The sequence below is a fragment of the Artibeus jamaicensis genome, unplaced genomic scaffold (genome assembly GCF_021234435.1).
Source record: "Artibeus jamaicensis isolate MK-2021 breed Jamaican fruit bat unplaced genomic scaffold, CSHL_Jam_final contig_700, whole genome shotgun sequence".
Taxonomy (NCBI): Eukaryota; Metazoa; Chordata; class Mammalia; order Chiroptera; family Phyllostomidae; genus Artibeus; species Artibeus jamaicensis.
Genome location: NW_026521930.1, coordinates 6,832,544 through 6,849,418, shown reverse-complemented (window position 1 = coordinate 6,849,418; position 16,875 = coordinate 6,832,544). Strand labels below are relative to the sequence as shown.

At 44.1% G+C, this 16,875-nt stretch overlaps 1 protein-coding gene across 1 annotated transcript; it reads right to left on the bottom strand.

Moving 5' to 3' along the window:
- Window positions 1-1,965: 1,965 nt before the first annotated feature.
- Window positions 1,966-3,447, bottom strand: NUPR1 (nuclear protein 1, transcriptional regulator). The gene is made up of 3 exons (XM_037134066.2): window positions 3,118-3,447; window positions 2,573-2,722; window positions 1,966-2,257 (listed from the first exon to the last, which is right to left on the bottom strand). Exons 1-2 carry the CDS (start codon window positions 3,227-3,229, stop codon window positions 2,586-2,588), a joined length of 249 nt encoding a protein of 82 aa, XP_036989961.2. The 5' UTR covers window positions 3,230-3,447; the 3' UTR covers window positions 1,966-2,257; window positions 2,573-2,585.
- Between the last annotated feature and the right edge of the window lie 13,428 nt (window positions 3,448-16,875).

The following is a 16,875-nucleotide window of genomic DNA, read 5'->3' as shown; positions in this document are numbered from 1 at the left end:
CAATAAACATTAACTGAATGAATAAATAACTTGTGGAAAGCGGAGTTCAAGGGGAAATCTGAAGGAGCTGTATGCCAAATGACTGTGAGGCTCTGGGCACAGGCTTGGGCACGTGCGATCCAGAGAAGGCGACTGGCTGGGGTGGAAGTGAGGAGACAGGTGATGGTGGACGGCAAGCAAATCTGGGAAGATGCAAGAGAAGGAGGCGTTTGAGCCTAGCTTTTGGGATGGATGGAATTAAAGGCATCTCAAACAGGAAGGACCAGAAAAACAGACTCTTGTTCAGGGGCAGGTGGGAGAGTCAGGTTTCCTAAAGAAGGAATCAGGCAAGTTCCCTGTCTAGTGATATTCAAGAAAACAGGTGACTCCAGTAGGAGCAGCTGGGCCTGGGCTGGGAGCCTTTTAATGTGCTCAGTCAGAGACCTCAGGACTGTTCTTAGGCTGGACTCAGTGGGGGCAATGGATAGAGAATCCAGAGGTTCAAGGTGGCCTCAGCTGGCTGTGCATCTGTTACTGCTCCAGCAGAAGCCTTGCTCCTCTGTCTGTATTCTTGGTCCCTGAGAACAATCACTTCCCAAGTTCTGTAGCCTACAGCTCACATGGGAGTGTCAGGAGAAGAGGAAAAGACTCCATGCAGGGCTAGACCTGGGGGTTTTCTCCCCCACCATATGCTGAGTTTGTCTGTGGAACATGTTTCTTGCTAATTTTATCCAGTATTCACCAACTCTCCTGCTTCTTTTAACCCTGCCTTTGCCAAGAGTTTGGCTAACACATGGCTAAGTAGCTAAATATTAGATTTCCCAAACCTTTCTTATAGTTAGTTGGGTGTGGCCATGTAACTAAATTCTGAGCAGATGCATTCTACTTTTAGGTTTTAGCCTTAAAAATGAATTGGTGTGGCCTCCCCTGGTCCCATCCCTGCTCTCTTTCCATGCACTGGCACCAGAGCAGCTAGCTTGGGCCTCAAAGTGGAAACCATATTTTGAGGGTGGCAGGACCATGAGCTAAAGGAGCTGGAATCCTTGATACAGTGGAGCTGCCATTTCAGTGGAGGAGCACTTGCCCTTGGAGCTGTTCTGTGACAGAGACAACTCTCTATCCCAAAGTTTTAGTCCAGTCAATATAGCCTCTTAGCTCCAATCACTCTTGTTCTTTGCTCCATGTTCTTCTAAAACCCTGGCTCGGAGACTGATAATACAAGGTAAGAACTGTCCTCCCCCAGCTAACCTCCCAGAACCCTGTCCTGGCAGCTCCCTGAGCAAAGGTCCCATACCGTAAGAATCCTTGAATTCAAGTCCTGAGGAACTTGGGGTAAGTCCCTTAATGTTTTAAGTCTCAGTTTGCTCCATTTTGCAGATAGCACCAATAAATAACATTTTCTAAAAAAAGGTGGTTTTGCCCTAGCTGGCATGGCTCAGTTGGTTGGGCATTGTACTGCAAAGCAAAAAGTTGCCAGTAGGATTCCCCATCAGGGCACAGGCCTGGGTTGCAGGCCTAGTCCCTGGCTGGGGGTGTGCAAGAGGCCACTGACTGATGTTTCTTTTGCACATCAATGTTTCTCTCCCTCTCTTTCTTCCTCCCTCCCCCTCCCTGTAAATAAATAAAGAAAAAATATATTTTAAGTGGTTTTATCTGAATACAAAATAACCAACAAAATTGTTATTCCTAGGATGAAGAGGAGCTGGGGAGGGGGCTGGTTTCATGAGCAGCATTAGAAAGGAGCAGAGGAGTGCCCTTGTGCCCCAGAAGAGACCACAAACAACATATGCACCAAAAGACATGTGTACACAAACCAAACCAAAACAGACACTCACCTTCACAGGCCCCTACAAAGTCCGAAACACCCCCTCCCAGATACAGAACCAAACACAAACACTAACAAAAGATGCTTATTTGCTCCAGCACATGCAGACACATGCAGAACGATGCACAAACGAAACTACAGAGAAGACAAAAACACACACAGCTGCTGCTGCACTTTATTGTCACTGCCACCCCAGGGAGCCTCGGTTTCTTCAGCAACTTTCTTTTTGGGGTACCTTCATGACTTTGCCTCTCCATTTCCTGCCTCTGCTCCCTATTTTGCCCTTTTTCTGGAGCTGGGGGGTGCTTCCTTGGCGGCCCCTCAGAGCCTCAGTCCGGTGGGGTAAGTCCGTGGGATGGGGTGGGAGGCAGGTAGGCCTGGATCCGGCTCCAGGTGCTGACTCCTCCGTGGTCCTGCCACCATTGCTGTGAGGTGTGCATGCTCCGGCCCCATCTGGGGGAAGGAAAGCAGTTGGTGAAAAGGCTGGAGGCCTGGGTAATCCTGCCTTTCCTACTCACTTGTTCTGTGACTCCAGAGAAAGATCCTAACCTCTCTGGGCCTCAGTTTCCCCCTCTACTAGGAAAGGGTCTCTATTTCCCTGTCGGCTCTGGTCACTAGGAAACTCAGAGTAAAACGTTCTGTCTCATTTCATTCCATTTTGAGACACCAGTTCTCTAGAGCCCCCTCCCCACCCAACCACATGCATCCAGTCCTGTCCTTTCGAGGCAGAGAGACCTCTGCCGGCCCTCTGGGCCCCTGACTCCTTACCTCCAGCTCCGTCTCAGAGCTGTGCCCCTCGCCTTTTCCGCTCCGTATTCTGGAGCTTGGTCACCAGCTTCCTCTCGTGCCCACCAGGGCTGGGGCGGTTGGTGTTGGCAGCAGCTTCTCTCTTGGTGCGACCTTTCCGGCCTCCCACTCCTGGGAACCGAGGCAATGACCCCAGTGAGGTGTCTGGAGGCATGATGAGAAGCCTCAAAGGGGAGGCAGGGGTGGGAGTGGGAGCGGAGCTGGCAAGAGCTCAGGTTGGAGTAGGGAGGCTGGGGGCTCTCAGCACATAGTTCTGGGGCAGTCATAGTCTCTATTTCCCCGTCCGAGGAAGGAGGGCCCCCCAGATGGTCTGTTGTTGCTCAAATATTCTAGGCATGTGTGAGGCCCCAGGGCTGAATAGGAGAGTGCTCAGTGGATGAGGGGTCAAGAGGACAGGTTGGCAAGGGTGAGGGGTGGGGAGAAACCCAAAGAGGGGGTACTAGTCTCCAGGTGGGGATGGGGGTCAGAAGTGGGAGGACCAGGAAGGTGTCAGGGCCAGGCCTTACGCAGGTAAGAATGATCCAGGCTGTAGAGGTCATACTCATCCAGGTTGGGGTCTTCGTCCTGTGGGCCTGGGGGCTGCCGGGACCAGCTGGCTGCTCTGGGAAAGGTAGCCATCGTGTCTGGCTTACTCTTCCTCTCTTTCTCCTCTCTTGCCTTCTAAATTTTTGTTTGTGTCTGGTTTCCTGGCACCTCCCAACTTACTGGATCTGACTTATAAGGCCACGTCTCTTCCTCAGCCTGCAGCCTGGCTCCAGCCCCTCAGGCCCAGTCTGATGCAATCTGGCCCTTTCCCAGAACCCAGTCCAGCAAACACCAGTCACGAGAGTGGAAAGAGTCTCGTGAGCCCCAGCCCCCTGAGCCTTCTCCCTCTCCCTCTCCCTGGGGCTCGCCCAGCTGGGTGTTTTCCACAGAGGAGACTCCCTGCCCCCCAGGGAGGAGGAGGAAACAGGCAAGGTCTGGGCACAAACAGTCCTTGGGAACGTGGCCAGCAGGGACATGAGGGCCTCACTTGGCCCACTCCTCCTGCCCCCCTCCTGCCCTCTGCCATGTGTCCCTTCTTGGATTGGGGTCATGGTCACACAACTGACTCACTCCCAGCCCGGCTGTGGCTCAGAGTCAAGGCTGTGGTGGCAGAACACGGAGTGAAGAGCACGGGGAAAGGACGTCATCAACATATTACGTGCTAGGTCAGTGGTTTCCCCTGACCCATCACATCCAGTGCTACTTTTTTCAAGAAACATCTTGGAAAGTCCCCTTCATAACTTGAACTGGGGGTCCCTGGGTAATTTTCTTCACCTGAGATGAAGGCCAGCAGAGTGGCTAAGAGTGAGGATCTCAAACCCCTGATCCACTACTTCCTGTGTGACCCCAGACAAATTGCTTTACCTCTCTGTGCCCTGGTTTTTTCCTAAGTAAAATGAGGATGATGATAATAACTGAAGTCACCTCATAGAGTTGGTGAGAGGATCAAATGAGATGATAACGTGGAAGGCCCTTGCAACAGTGACTGGCACAGTGCACACCGCACTATGTAAGAGTTAATCACACACTTTCTGAACAACGCAGTGTGACGCCTCACTGTGATGTAAGGGAGACATCAAAGGAAATTGCTTTTATATAGTATGTATTTCAAAATATGGATATACCAAAGTAGAAGACATTGTGAAGCAAGCCGATGTTTGTATCAGTTTAATATGAATTCAAGGAAGGAGTTCAGACACGAAACGTGTGAAAGTAGAATTGTCCACTGTTGCCTGAAGTGGGTTGAGTTGCCCCAGAGGCCATACCCTCAGTTGCACACTCATGCTTTAGCGGAGGCTCCTGTCTGGGGCAGGGAAAGAGGCTTTTTATTTTTAATATTTTTAACTCTGTGGTTTCCAACGCAACAGGATCTTCTCAGCTCAGGCCAGGTGTTAATTCTTTGCTCACACTTCCCACTTGGCTGTGAGCTTATTGGAACACTATCCCAACACGACAGTGCCTGAACGCCATGTTTCCCCCAAGCCCCGTAATAACCCAGTCTTGTCCTCTGTTTAACAAGAAGCAACACTTCTGCTTGCATTTCTCCCTGGCCTGAGTCGGAATGAAATTTAGCTTTTGTTTTCCAGATCTGGATGATGTGAGTTCTTTAACACCAGGAAATGAAAGTGAAGATAGGAGGACACTTGAATAAAAACAGTCAGGATAATAATAAGAGATCAGGTGATAACCTTAATTTAAACAAAGATAACACACCAAGACAAGTTATGGTGGAGAAATTAGGAAATAAGTGTTCTTGCACAGTGGAGGACTTTGTCACTCAGTGTGATAGTAAATAGTTCCTCCTATCATGACACTGGATGGGGTAGGTTCTAGGCTCAGGTCGGTCATTGTAAATAAGATATTTTTTTAGCTTCATGGATGCCTAGCAGTACAGTTAAATGTTGTACAGGACGTGGAACAAGTCTGTGTGCGACTGTCCTGCTCCACCTCCCTTGTGACCAAGAACCCCCTGAAATTCCTGAGCTGCCCCTAGAGGGTGGTCTGTGACTTATTCACCCGAGCCACCAGGACTCTGGATAGCTAGTGAGATTTGGGGCTCACTTCTGAGTTTGCTCATGTGTAATGTGAGGGTAGCCATGGCGCCCAATGTGTGACAGGGCTTGGTCCAGAGCCAGCACGTGGTGCACTGCCATCTGCCCTCCCCTCCCAGTTCGTTCTTCCAAGAAGGAAAACGCAGAATCAGAGAGTGACTTTATTCGAGGTTAGGCAGCTGGTGAGTGGTGAAGGATTCCTCCCACGGTCTACCTGACCCCTTTGTAGAGCTCATTCTAAGTCAGCACAGCTGGCCAAACACTGGCAGATGTGTGTGTGGAGGCACCTGTCAGGGATCCCTCCCTCCCTCTCTTGCCCCTTCCCCTCCTCCCTTCTTCCCATTTCTAACAGTTCATGCCAGCTTTGAACCAGGCTGAGTGCTGGGCACACCCAGAAGTGCACTGGCCCAGCCCTCTGTAAGTTCTGTGTTGCGGGGGAGGAGGGTCTTAGGCAACTTTGTGTGCATTCCTGTGCAGAATAACACACATACCCCCAGTTATCCTTTACCCCATCACCCTGATTTTATCTTACTTTCTCCATTGAATGCAGTTATCACTAATGGAAATATCTATTTTATTTGCTTACTTCTTCAGGATTCGTCCCACGAGGATGAATTGTTGGTTTGGTGTAGTTAGTAGTTAAAGGGGCAGGGACTGCAGGCAAACTGCCTGAGTCCAAGGCTTGCTTCTACCACTGGTTAGTTGTGTGCCCTTGGACAGCTTACAGCCTCTCCGTGCCTCAGGTTCCTTCTGAAATGAGACTATTAGTAGCACCTACCTAGTGGGATTTTTGTGAGGATTAAAAGACCAGTTCTTATAAAGGCTTAGCCTAGAACATAGTTAAGTGCTCAATATCTGCTAGCTGTCATTATTATTATCATTATTCACGAGGGAAGGAATCTTGTCTATCTTATCTCTGTTGTATGCCCAATCCTGGCACTCAGCACTTCATAAGGGTCTAGTTGATTACATAAAGCTCCGCCACAATTAGTACAGCTTTTTCAGCTTCCAGATGCTCCGAGGGAACAAAAAGGCTCAACCGCACTCCCATACAGGACTGTGAAATCACTGTGACAGAGCCAGGGACGAAGGTCTCCCTGGCCTTGATTATGCAGGTACTGCAAGAGGGAAGACCAGACCCTGGGAGCAGGGCTGGGCAGAGGGAGGGTGACCAAGAGAGAAGGGACTTTTTGGAACCCATCACCTGGAAGGGTCTTGTTGTACCAACATATGGTAACAATGGGTGCTCCTACCAGGTTGTTGATTGGTAGCTGGACAGCACCTGGAGGAAGAGTGCCAGCTGAGACACTGATCACCAGGCCAGATGCAGAACTTACCAGTATGCACCATGGTTACAAGCGTGGACTATGGCATTTAGGGTATGGGTTTAAATCCTAACTTTTTTGCTGTTTCTATTTCAGGCCAAATTAGACTCAGTTCTCATGTACCCTCAAGCCAAAAGTAACAGAGAAATGAGCACCTATCATTGTAGAGAAAAAAATCCAGGATTAATTTGAGACATTTTTGTCAAATCAAGCAGCCTCTTCCTGCTAATTTAATGACTTGTCTATATACACACCTTCAGGATGGTTTAAACCCCAGTCACCAAAGGGAAGGAGATTAGCCACTGTTGCAAATTGGTTGTGTGGTCTCCATTGAGTCCCTTAACCTCCTGGAACCAGTTTTATAATAGATTAATGGAGGTAGAAAAGTGCTTTGAAAAGTTAAAATTGCCTTATAGACATTTCAGAAGTGCTATTAAAATTTAGCCAGTATCGAATACTTGCCAGACTCTGTGCTATCTCATTTTATTCTCACAATAACCTTATGGAATTTGTATTATGAATCCTACATTAAAGACGGAAAAGCTGTGACTCACAGGAGTAAGTAACTTACCTAGGGTCACGCAACCAGCCAGTAGTGGAATCAGCATTTGCGGCCAGCACTCTTAACTGTTATGTAATACCACTTGTGTCCCATGCTTTGCTGTTGGAGCAATTTATAGAATTTAATGATGTATAGAATTTATCGATGTACAGAATTTATTGGAACTTAGACAAAAATGTCTAGAAAAAAATAATTAACATTAGTAAGTCATGCAATTATTTTCTCCAAGTACTCTTATTTTTTTATACTTATTTATTTTTATCGTTATTCAGTTACAGGCATCCCTATTCCACACCCCCATTACTCTCCCCTGCCCTACCCACAACCCACCTCCCACATTCAATCCTCTCCATTGTTGTCTTTGTCCATGGGTCCTTTATAAAAGTTCCTTGACCTGACCCTTCCCCTTCTTCCCTCCCTTACCCCCTTCCCAACTTCCATTGGTCACTGTCAGTTTGTTCTTTATTTCCATTCCTCTGGTTCTATTTTGCACACTTGTTTTGTTGATTAAATTCCACATATAGGTGAGATCATATGGTATTTGTCTTTTTCTGCCTGGCTTATTTCACTTAGCACAATACTCTTCAGTTTGATCCAAGCTGTTGCAAAGCGTAGGAGCTCCTTTTTCCTTTCTGCTGCATAGTATTCCATTGTGTAAATACACCACAGTTTTTTTTTAATCCATTAATTTCCTGATAGGCACTTAGGCTATTTTCAGCACCTGTCTATTATAAATAACGCTGCTATGAACATTGAGGTGCATAGGTTCTTTTGAATTGGTGTTTCAGGATTCTTAGGGTATAGCTCCAGCAGTGGAATTTCCAGGTCAAAAGGCAGTTCCATTTTTAGGTATTTGAGGAAATCTCATAGTGTTTTCCACAGTGGCTGCACAAGTCTGCATTCCCACAAGTAGTGCACTAGGGTCCCCTTTCCACATCCTCACCAGCACTTGTTGTTTGCTGATTTCAGACCAGAGTGAAATGGTATTTCATTGTGGTTTTAATTTTCATTTCTCTGATGGCTAGTGATGTTGAGCATCCTTTCAATGCCTATGGGCCCTCTGTATGTACTGCTTGGAGAAGGGTCTATTCAGGTCCTTTGCCCATTTTTTTTATTATGTTTTTTTAAGGATTTTATTTATTTATCTTTAGAGGGGAAGGAAAGGAGAGAGGAAGAGAAATATCAATGTATGGTTGCCTCTTGTGCGTCCCCTGCTGGGAACTGGCCTGCAACCCAGGCATGTGCCCTGAGTGGGAATAGAACCACGATCACCTGGTTTGCTGGCCCGTGCCCAGTCCACTGAGCTACACCAGCCAGGGCCTTCCTTTGCCCATTTTTTAATTGGATTGTTTGCCTTCCTGGTGTGGAGTCACGTGACTTCTTTATATAGTTTGTAGATCAAATCATTGTCTGAGGTATCATTGGCAAATATATTTTCCAAAACAGTTGGTTCCCTTTTCATTTTGCTGATGTTTTCTTTAGCTGTGCAGAAGCTTTTAAATTTGAAGTAATCCCATTTATTTATTCTTTCTTTTATATCCCTTGCTCTAGGTGGATTTACTGGTGAAAACATTGCTGCATGGAATATCTGAAATTTTCCTGCCTGTGTTCACCTCTAGGACTTTTATGGTGTCACAACTTATAAGTCTTTTATCCATCATTAAAAAAATTTTTTATGCCCTGGCTGGTGTGGCTTAGTGGATAGAGCACCAGCTTGTGAACTAAAGGGTTGCTGGTTTGATCCCCAGTCAGAGCACAAGCCTTGGTTGCCAGCCAAATCCCCAGTAGGGGGTGAGTGAGAGGCAACCACACATTGATGTTTCTCTCCCTCTCTTTCTCCCTCCCTTCCCCTCTGTCAAACAAACAAACAAATAAATAAATAAATAAAATCTAAAAACGATTTTGTGAGTCTTTTATCCATCTTGAGTTTCTTTTTGTGTATGGGGTAAGTTAGAGGTTGAGTTTCATTTTTTTTTTTCATGTAGCTATCCAGATCTCCCACCACCATCTGTTGAAGAGGCTATTTTTATGCAATTTTATGCTTCTGCCACCTTTGTCAAATATTAATTGACCATAGAAATATGGGCCTATTTCTGGGCTCTCTATTCTGTTCCATTGATCTATGTGTCTGTTCTTATGACAGTACCAGACTGTTTTGATTACAGTGGCCTTGTAGTATAGTTTGATATCAGGTATTTTGATCCCTCCTACTTTGTTCTTCTTTCTCAGAATTGCCAAGACTATTTGAGGTCATTTATGGTTCCATATAAAATTTTGAAATGTTTGTTCTATGTCTGTGAAATATGTCACTGGTATTTTAGTAGGGATTACATTGAATCTATGAACTGCTTCAGGCAATATGGACATTCTGATTATGTTAATTCTTCCAATCCATGAACATGGTACATGCTTCCACTTATTTGTGTCTTACTTAATTATTGTCTTCAGTGTTTTCTGAGTACAGGTCCTTTACCTCCTTGGTAAGGTTTAGTCCTAGGTACTTTATTTTTCTTGTTGCTATAGCAAATGGGATTTTCCCCTTAATTTCTGTTTCTGATATTTCACTGTTGGTGTACAAAAATGTACACCACATGTACGCCTTTGATTTCTGAATACTGACTTTGTATCCTGCTGTTTTGCCCAATTCACTTATTAGAACAAAGTTTTTTGGTGGCATCTACAGGGTTTTCCATGTGCACTATCATGTCATTTGCAAACAATGAAGTTTTACTTTTTCCTTTCCATTTTGGATGCCTTCTATTTCTTTTTCTTCTCTGACTGCTGTGGCTAGAACTTCCAATACTATGTTGAATAGAAGTGGTGAAAGTGGACATCCATCTCTTGTTCCTGTTCTCTTAGTGGGAAAGCTTTTAGTTTTTGCCCATTGAGTATGATGTTGGCTGTAGGTTTCTTGTATATGGCCTTTATTATATTGAGGAATGCTCCCTCTATTCCCACTTTGCTAAGTGTTTTTATCATAAATGGGTGCTGTACCTTATCAAATGTTTTTTCTGCATCTGTTGATATCATCATGTAATTTTTGTCTTTCCTTTTGTTTATGTGATGTATTACATTTATTGATTTGTGAATATTGTACCATCCTTGCATCCCTGGGATGAATCCCAGTTGATCACAGTGTATGATCTTACTAATGTATTGTTGGGTGCAGTTTGCCCATATTTTGTTGAGGATTTTAGCCTCTACGTTCATCAACAATATTGGCCTATACTTTTCTTCATTTGTTGCGTGTTTATCTGGTTTGGGGATTAGGATGATGCTGGCCTCATAAAAAGAGGGAATCTTTTCTCTTCTTGGATCTTTTGGAACAGTTTGAGAAGGATTGGGGTTAACTCTTCCTTAAATGTTTTGTAAAACTCTTCTGTGAAACTGTCCAGTCCAGGGCTTTTGTGTGCTGGGAGTTTTTAAATTACTGCTTCAATTTCACTAGCTGTTATTGGTCTGCTCAGGCTTTCTGCTTCTTTTTGTTTTGTTTTTCTTTCTTTTTTCATTATATTTTATTGATTATGCCATTACAGTTGTCCCATTTCCACCCTTCAGTCCCCTCCACCCTGCACACCCCTCCCCCGACATTCCCCCCTTTAGTTTATGTTCATGTGTCACAAGTTCTTTTTTTTAAATATTTTATTTATTTATCTTTAGAGGGGAAGGAAAGGAGAGAGGGAAACATCAATGCATGGTTGCCTTTCATGCATCCCCTGCAGGGAACTGGCCTGCAACCCCGGTATGTGCCCTGACTGGGAATCGAACCGCGATTGTCTGATTCACAGGCCCGAGCTCAATCCACTGAGCTACACCAGCCAGGGTACAAGTTCTTTAGATTCTATATTTCCCATACTATTTTTGCCCTTCCCCCGATTTTCTACCTACCATCTATGCTACTTATTCTCTGTACCTTCTCCCCTCTTCTCCTCCTCCCACTCCCCTGTTGCTAACCCTCCATGTGATCTCCATTTCTATGGTTCTGCTCCTGATCTAGCTGTCCTCTTAGTTTGCTTTTGTTTTAGGTGTGATTGTTAATTACCGTGAGTTTGCTGTCCTTTCACTGTTCATCTTTTTTACCTTCTTTTTCTTAGGTAAGTCCCTTTAACATTTCATATATTAAGGGCTTAGTGATGATGAACTCCTTGGATTTGACCTTATCTGAGAAGCGCTTGATCTGCCCTTCCATTCTAAATGAAAGCTTTGCTGGATAGAGCAATCTTGGTTGTAGGTCTTTGGATTTCATGACTTGGAATACCTCTTTCCAGCCCCTTCTTGCCTGTAAGGTCTCTTTTGAGAAATCAGCTGACAGTCTGATGGGAACTCCTTTGTAGGTGACTGTCCCCTTAGCTCTTGCTGCTTCTAGGATTCTCTCCTTCATTTTAATCTTGGCTAATGCAATTATGATGTGCTTTGGTGTGTTCCTTCTTGAGTCCAATTTTTTTGGGACTCTTTGAGCTTCCTGAATTTTCTGGGGAAATTTCCTTTGCCAGATTGTGGAAGTTCTCTTTTATTATTTGTTCAAATAAGTTTTCCACTCGTGGCTGTTCCTCTTCTTCTGGTACCCCTATAATTCAGATGTTGGAATGTTAAAGATGTCCTGGAAATTCCTAAGCCTCTCCTCATTGTTTTGAATTCTTGTTTCTTCATTCTTTTCTGTTTGGTCATTTTTTTCTTCCTTCTGGGTCCACTCCCTTGATTTGAGTCCCAGTTTCCTTTCCATCACTATTGGTTCCCTGTGCATTTCTCTTAATTTCACTTAGTGTAGCCTTCATTTGTTCCTCTAATTTGTGACTAAAATCAATCAGTTCTGTGAGCATCCTGATCACCAGTATTTTGAACTGTGCATCTGATAGGTAGGCAATCTCCTGGTCACTTAGAAGTACTGGCTCTGGGGCTTTGAGCTGTTCTTCTTGAGCCATAATGTTTTCATCTATTTGTGCCTGTTCCATATGAGAGGAGGAGCCTTAGGTGTTCACCAGAGTGGGGCAACCCAGTTGCTGGGTTGTGATGCTATATGTGGGTATGGGGTCAGAGAGGGGCTATGGTGCTTGTTCCATGCTCTGTCTTGGATTTCGGTCCCCTCTGCTGCTTCCCGCAAGCAAATTGGGCCCTTCTGGTGCTGGTTCTTGGGTGTGTGGGCTTGTGCACCCTCCAGGACCCTGTGGGTCTCTCCAAGGAACTCTCTGTGAGCCTGGGAGCCTCTCCCGGCACCTCTACCATTGAAAACTTTTCTAATTGGTGCTTTTAGGCTTCAATTCCCGGTGCTGGGGCCCTAGTTTGCGTGGTTTGTCTCACTACTTGTATTTTTGCCTGGTTTATCTGTGCGCAAATGTGTGACCGTGGTCAGCCAGCCGCCTTGTGCCCTCACTGGGTCTGCCTGTTGCCACCCCATGCCTGGGATTTGCCAACTGCAGCCTGCGTGTCTGGGTCGGTAAGGCCACTTTTTCCTGTGTGACCCAGCTCAGCCAGCTGCTGACTCCACCCCTCTTACTAGTCTGGATGAATGGTTTGTTGTTGTCAGATTTCCATACAGTTCAATATTCTGTCTGTTTTGGTTGCAGTTTTGTTACTAAACTTTGTTATCTTTAAACTTGGTTGTGTGAGGAGGCACAATGTTTCCACCTATGCCTCCATCTTGGCCAGAAGCTTGGCTTTCTGCTTCTTGATTTAGTTTTGGAAGATTTTATGTTTCTAGAAATTTGTTCATTTCACCCAGGTTTTCTTTTTTTTTAAATTTTTTTAAACTTTTTTTATTGATTATGCCATTACATTTGCTCTATTCCCCCCTCCATTCCCCTCCACCCTGCATACCCCTCCCCCACCATTTCCCCCTTTAGTTCATGAACATGTGTCTCAAATTCTTTAGATTCTGTATTTCCCCTACTATTCTTACCCTCCCCCCTATCTATTTTCTATCTACTGTCTATGCTACTTATTTTCTGTACCTTCTCCCCCCCTTCCCCTCCTCCCACTCCCCTGTTGCTAACCCTCCATGAGATCTTCATTTCTATGGTTCTGCTCCTGATCTAGCTGTCCTCTTAGTTTGCTTTTGTTTTAGGTGTGGTTCTTAATAACTGTGAGTTTGCTGTCCTTTCACTGTTCATCTTTTTTATCTTCTTTTTCTTAGGTAAGTCCCTGTAACATTTCATATAATAAGGGCTTGGTGATGATGAACTCCTTGAATTTGATCTTATCTGAGAAGCACTTTATCTGCCCTTCCATTCTAAATGAAAGTTTTGCTGGGTAGAGCAATCTTGGTTGTAGATCTTTGGTTTTCATGACTTGGAATACCTCTTTCCAGCCCCTTCTTGCCTGGAAGGTCTCTTTTGAGAAATCAGCTGACAGTCTGATGGGAACTCCTTTGTAGGTGACTGTCCCCTTAGCTCTTGCTGCTTCTAGGATTCTCTCCTTCATTTTAATCTTGGCTAATGTAATTATGATGTGCCTTGGTGTGTTCCTTCTTGAGTCCAACTTCTTTGGGACTCTCTGAGCTTCCTGGATTTCTTGGAAGTCTATTTCCTTTGCCATCTTGGGGAAATTCTCCTTTATTATTTGTTCAAATAAGTTTTCCACTGGTGTCTGTTCCTTTCCCCCTTCTGGTACCCCTATAATTCGGATGTTGGAACGTTTAAAGATGTCCTGGAGGTTCCTAAGCTTCTCCTCATTTTTCTGAATTCTTATTTCTTCATTCCTTTCTGTTTGATCATTTTTTTCTTCCTTCTGGTCCACTCCCTTGATTTGAGTCCCAATTTTCTTTCCATTACTATTGGTATCCTTTGTATCACCATTCATTTCAATTAGTTTAGCTTCCATATGTTTCTCTAATTTGTGACTAAAATCAACCAGTTCTGTAAGGATCCTGATAACCAGTGTTTTGAACTGTGCATCTGAAAGACTGGCTATTTCTTCCTCACTTAGGTCTATCGGTTCTGGGGCTCTGAGTTGTCCTAGAGCCATTTTTGGTCTATTCGTGCTGTTAAGTGAGCAGAGCGAAGCCTTAGTTGTTTACCAAGACGGGGAGACCCAGGTCGCTGGTTTGTGACGCTGTGTGTGTGGGCGTGGTCAGAGAGGGAGCAATGGCGGTCCTCTCTGCTAGCCCAGTCCGTCCAGTCCCACCACTGGCCCCGGACCTGTTTATCTGATCGGAATTGTGCGAGCCTGCTGCCCCGCGCAAGCTTCCCTTCTCACTGGTTTATCCGCACGCAGATGCTCGACCCACCGCAGACAGCCCGCCGCGCCTGTGTGCTCCCGTAGCCAGCCCGCGATCAGCACAGCGCACCACCCGTTCGGGGATTTTTTCTTGCTAACCTGCTCCGCTGCTGGCTTCGCTCCTCCTACCGGTTTAGCTGAGCATTTAGTTGTCTTTGGACTTCGTATTGTTGATTTTCTGTGTGGCTTGGTTGCATTTATTGCTGTTAAAAATAGTTGTTCTTAGATTTGGTTGTGCACAGAGGTAAGGTTGTTCCACCTACACATCCATCTTGGCAGAAGTCCCAAAATAAATTCTTTAAAAAGTATATTTTTGGCCCTGGCTGGTGTAGCTCAGTGGATTGTGCGTGGGCCTGCGAACCAGACAATCGTGGTTCGATTCCCAGTCAGGGCACATGCCTGGGTTGCAGGCTGGTTCCCTGCAGGCCAGTTCCCAGCAGGGGATGCATGAAAGGCAACCATACATTGATGTTTCTCTCCCTCTCTCCTTCCCTTCCCCTCTAAAGATAAAGAAATAAAAATCTTTTTTAAAAAAGTATATTTTTGTTATATTTGTTTCCATTACCATTTAGTCCCTTTATACCCCTCCCCCACCCGCCACACTGTTGTCCATCTCCATGAGTCCTTTTTCTTTTTGCTCAATGCATTTTCCACCTAACCTCCCCATTTAGCTGTCATCCAGTTCTGTATCTGTGAGTCTGTATTTTCCTTGTTAGTTTAGTTTGTTCATTAGACTTCATATATGAGTGAAATCATATGGTATTTGTCTTTCTTTGACTGGCTTATTTCACTCAGCATACTGTTCTCCGAGCCCATCCATACTGTTGCAAAGGGTAAATTTTCTTCTTTATGCCCGAGTAGAATACCATTGTGTAAATGTCCCTTAGTTGTTTTATCCACTCATTTACTGATGGACACTTGGGCTGCTTCCATATCTTGGGAATTGTAAATAACGCTACAATGAACATAGGGGTGTTTATGTACTTTCACAGTAGTGCTTTGAGTTCCTTCGGATATATTCCCAGAAGTGGGATCACTGGGTCAAAAGGCAGATTCATTTTCAATTTTTTGAGGTATCTCCATACTGCTTTCTGCAGTGGCTGCCCCAGTCTGCATTCCCACAACAGTGCAAAAGCGTTCCCCTTTCTCCACATCCTCTCTAGCAAGTGTTGGTGGTTGATTTATTGATGATAGTCATTCTGACAGGTATAAAATGGTATCTCAGTGTGGTTTTAATTTGCATTTCTCTGATGATTAGTGATGTTGAGCATCTTTTTATGTATCTATTGGCCATGTCTATGTTCTCTTTGGAGAAATCTTTATTCAGGTCCTTTGTCCATTTTTAAATTGGGTTGTTTGGTTTTTTTTGGTGTTGTAAGTTCTTTATAAATTTTGGATATTAATCCCTTATAAAATGTATTGATGAATATATTCTTCCATTCTGTATGTTGTCTTTTAATTTTGTTGATGATTTTTTGCTGTGCAAAACCTTTTTAGTTTGATGTAGTCCCATTTGTTTATTTTTTCTTTTGTTTCCCTTGCCTGGGGAGATGTGTCTCATAAAATATTGCTATGAGCAATGTCTGAGATATTTTTGCTAAAAATCCTGTTTCCTCCTAGGATTTTTATGGTTTGGTGTCTAACATTTAATTCTTCTATTTTGAATTTATTCTTGTGTGTAAGAAGTTGGTCTAGTTTCATTTTTCCCCATGTATCTGTCCAGTTTTCCCAATACCACTTATTCAATAAACTATCTTTAGCCCATTTAGCCCATTAGTGCTTGCTTCCTCTGTCTAATACTAACTGACCATAAAGGTGTGGGTTGATTTCTGGACTCTCTATTCAGTTCCATTGATCTATGTGTCTATGCCAGCACCAGGCTCTTTTGATTACTATAGTCTTGTATTATAGTTTGATAATAGGTAGCGTGATTCCTCCAACTTTGTTCTTTCTCAGGATTGCCGTTGCCTTATGGGAACTTTTGTGCTTCCATATAAATTTTTGAAATTTATTTCATAATATTTGTTTTGGTTCTGTGAAATGCATCATTGGAAGCTTGATAGAAATTGCATTGAATCTATAGATTCCTTTGGGTAGAATGGACATTTTAATATTAATTTGTCCTATCCAGCCACACGATATATGTGTCTATTTATTTGTATCTTCTTCAATTTCTTTCTCAGTGTCTTAGAATTTTCTGAGTAAAGGTCTTTTATATCCTGGTTTTAGTTTATTCCTAGGTATTTTATTCTTTTTGAAGCAATTTGAATGGGACTGTTTTCTTAATTTCCCTTTCTGTTAGTTCATTACTGGCATATAAAAATGCAACTGATTTCTGAATGTTAATTTCGTATCCCGCTAGTTTGTTGAATTCATTTGTCAATTCTAGTAGTTTCTGGATGGAATGTTTGGGATTCTTTATGAACAGTATCGTGTCATCTGCAAATAAAGACAATTTTACTTCTTCCTTTTCAGTTTGGATGCCTTTTATTTCTTCTTGTTGTCTGATTGCTGTAGCTAGAAGTTCCAGTACTATGTCGAAGAAGAAAGGTGAAAGCGGACATTCCTGTCTTGTTCCCGATGGTAAGT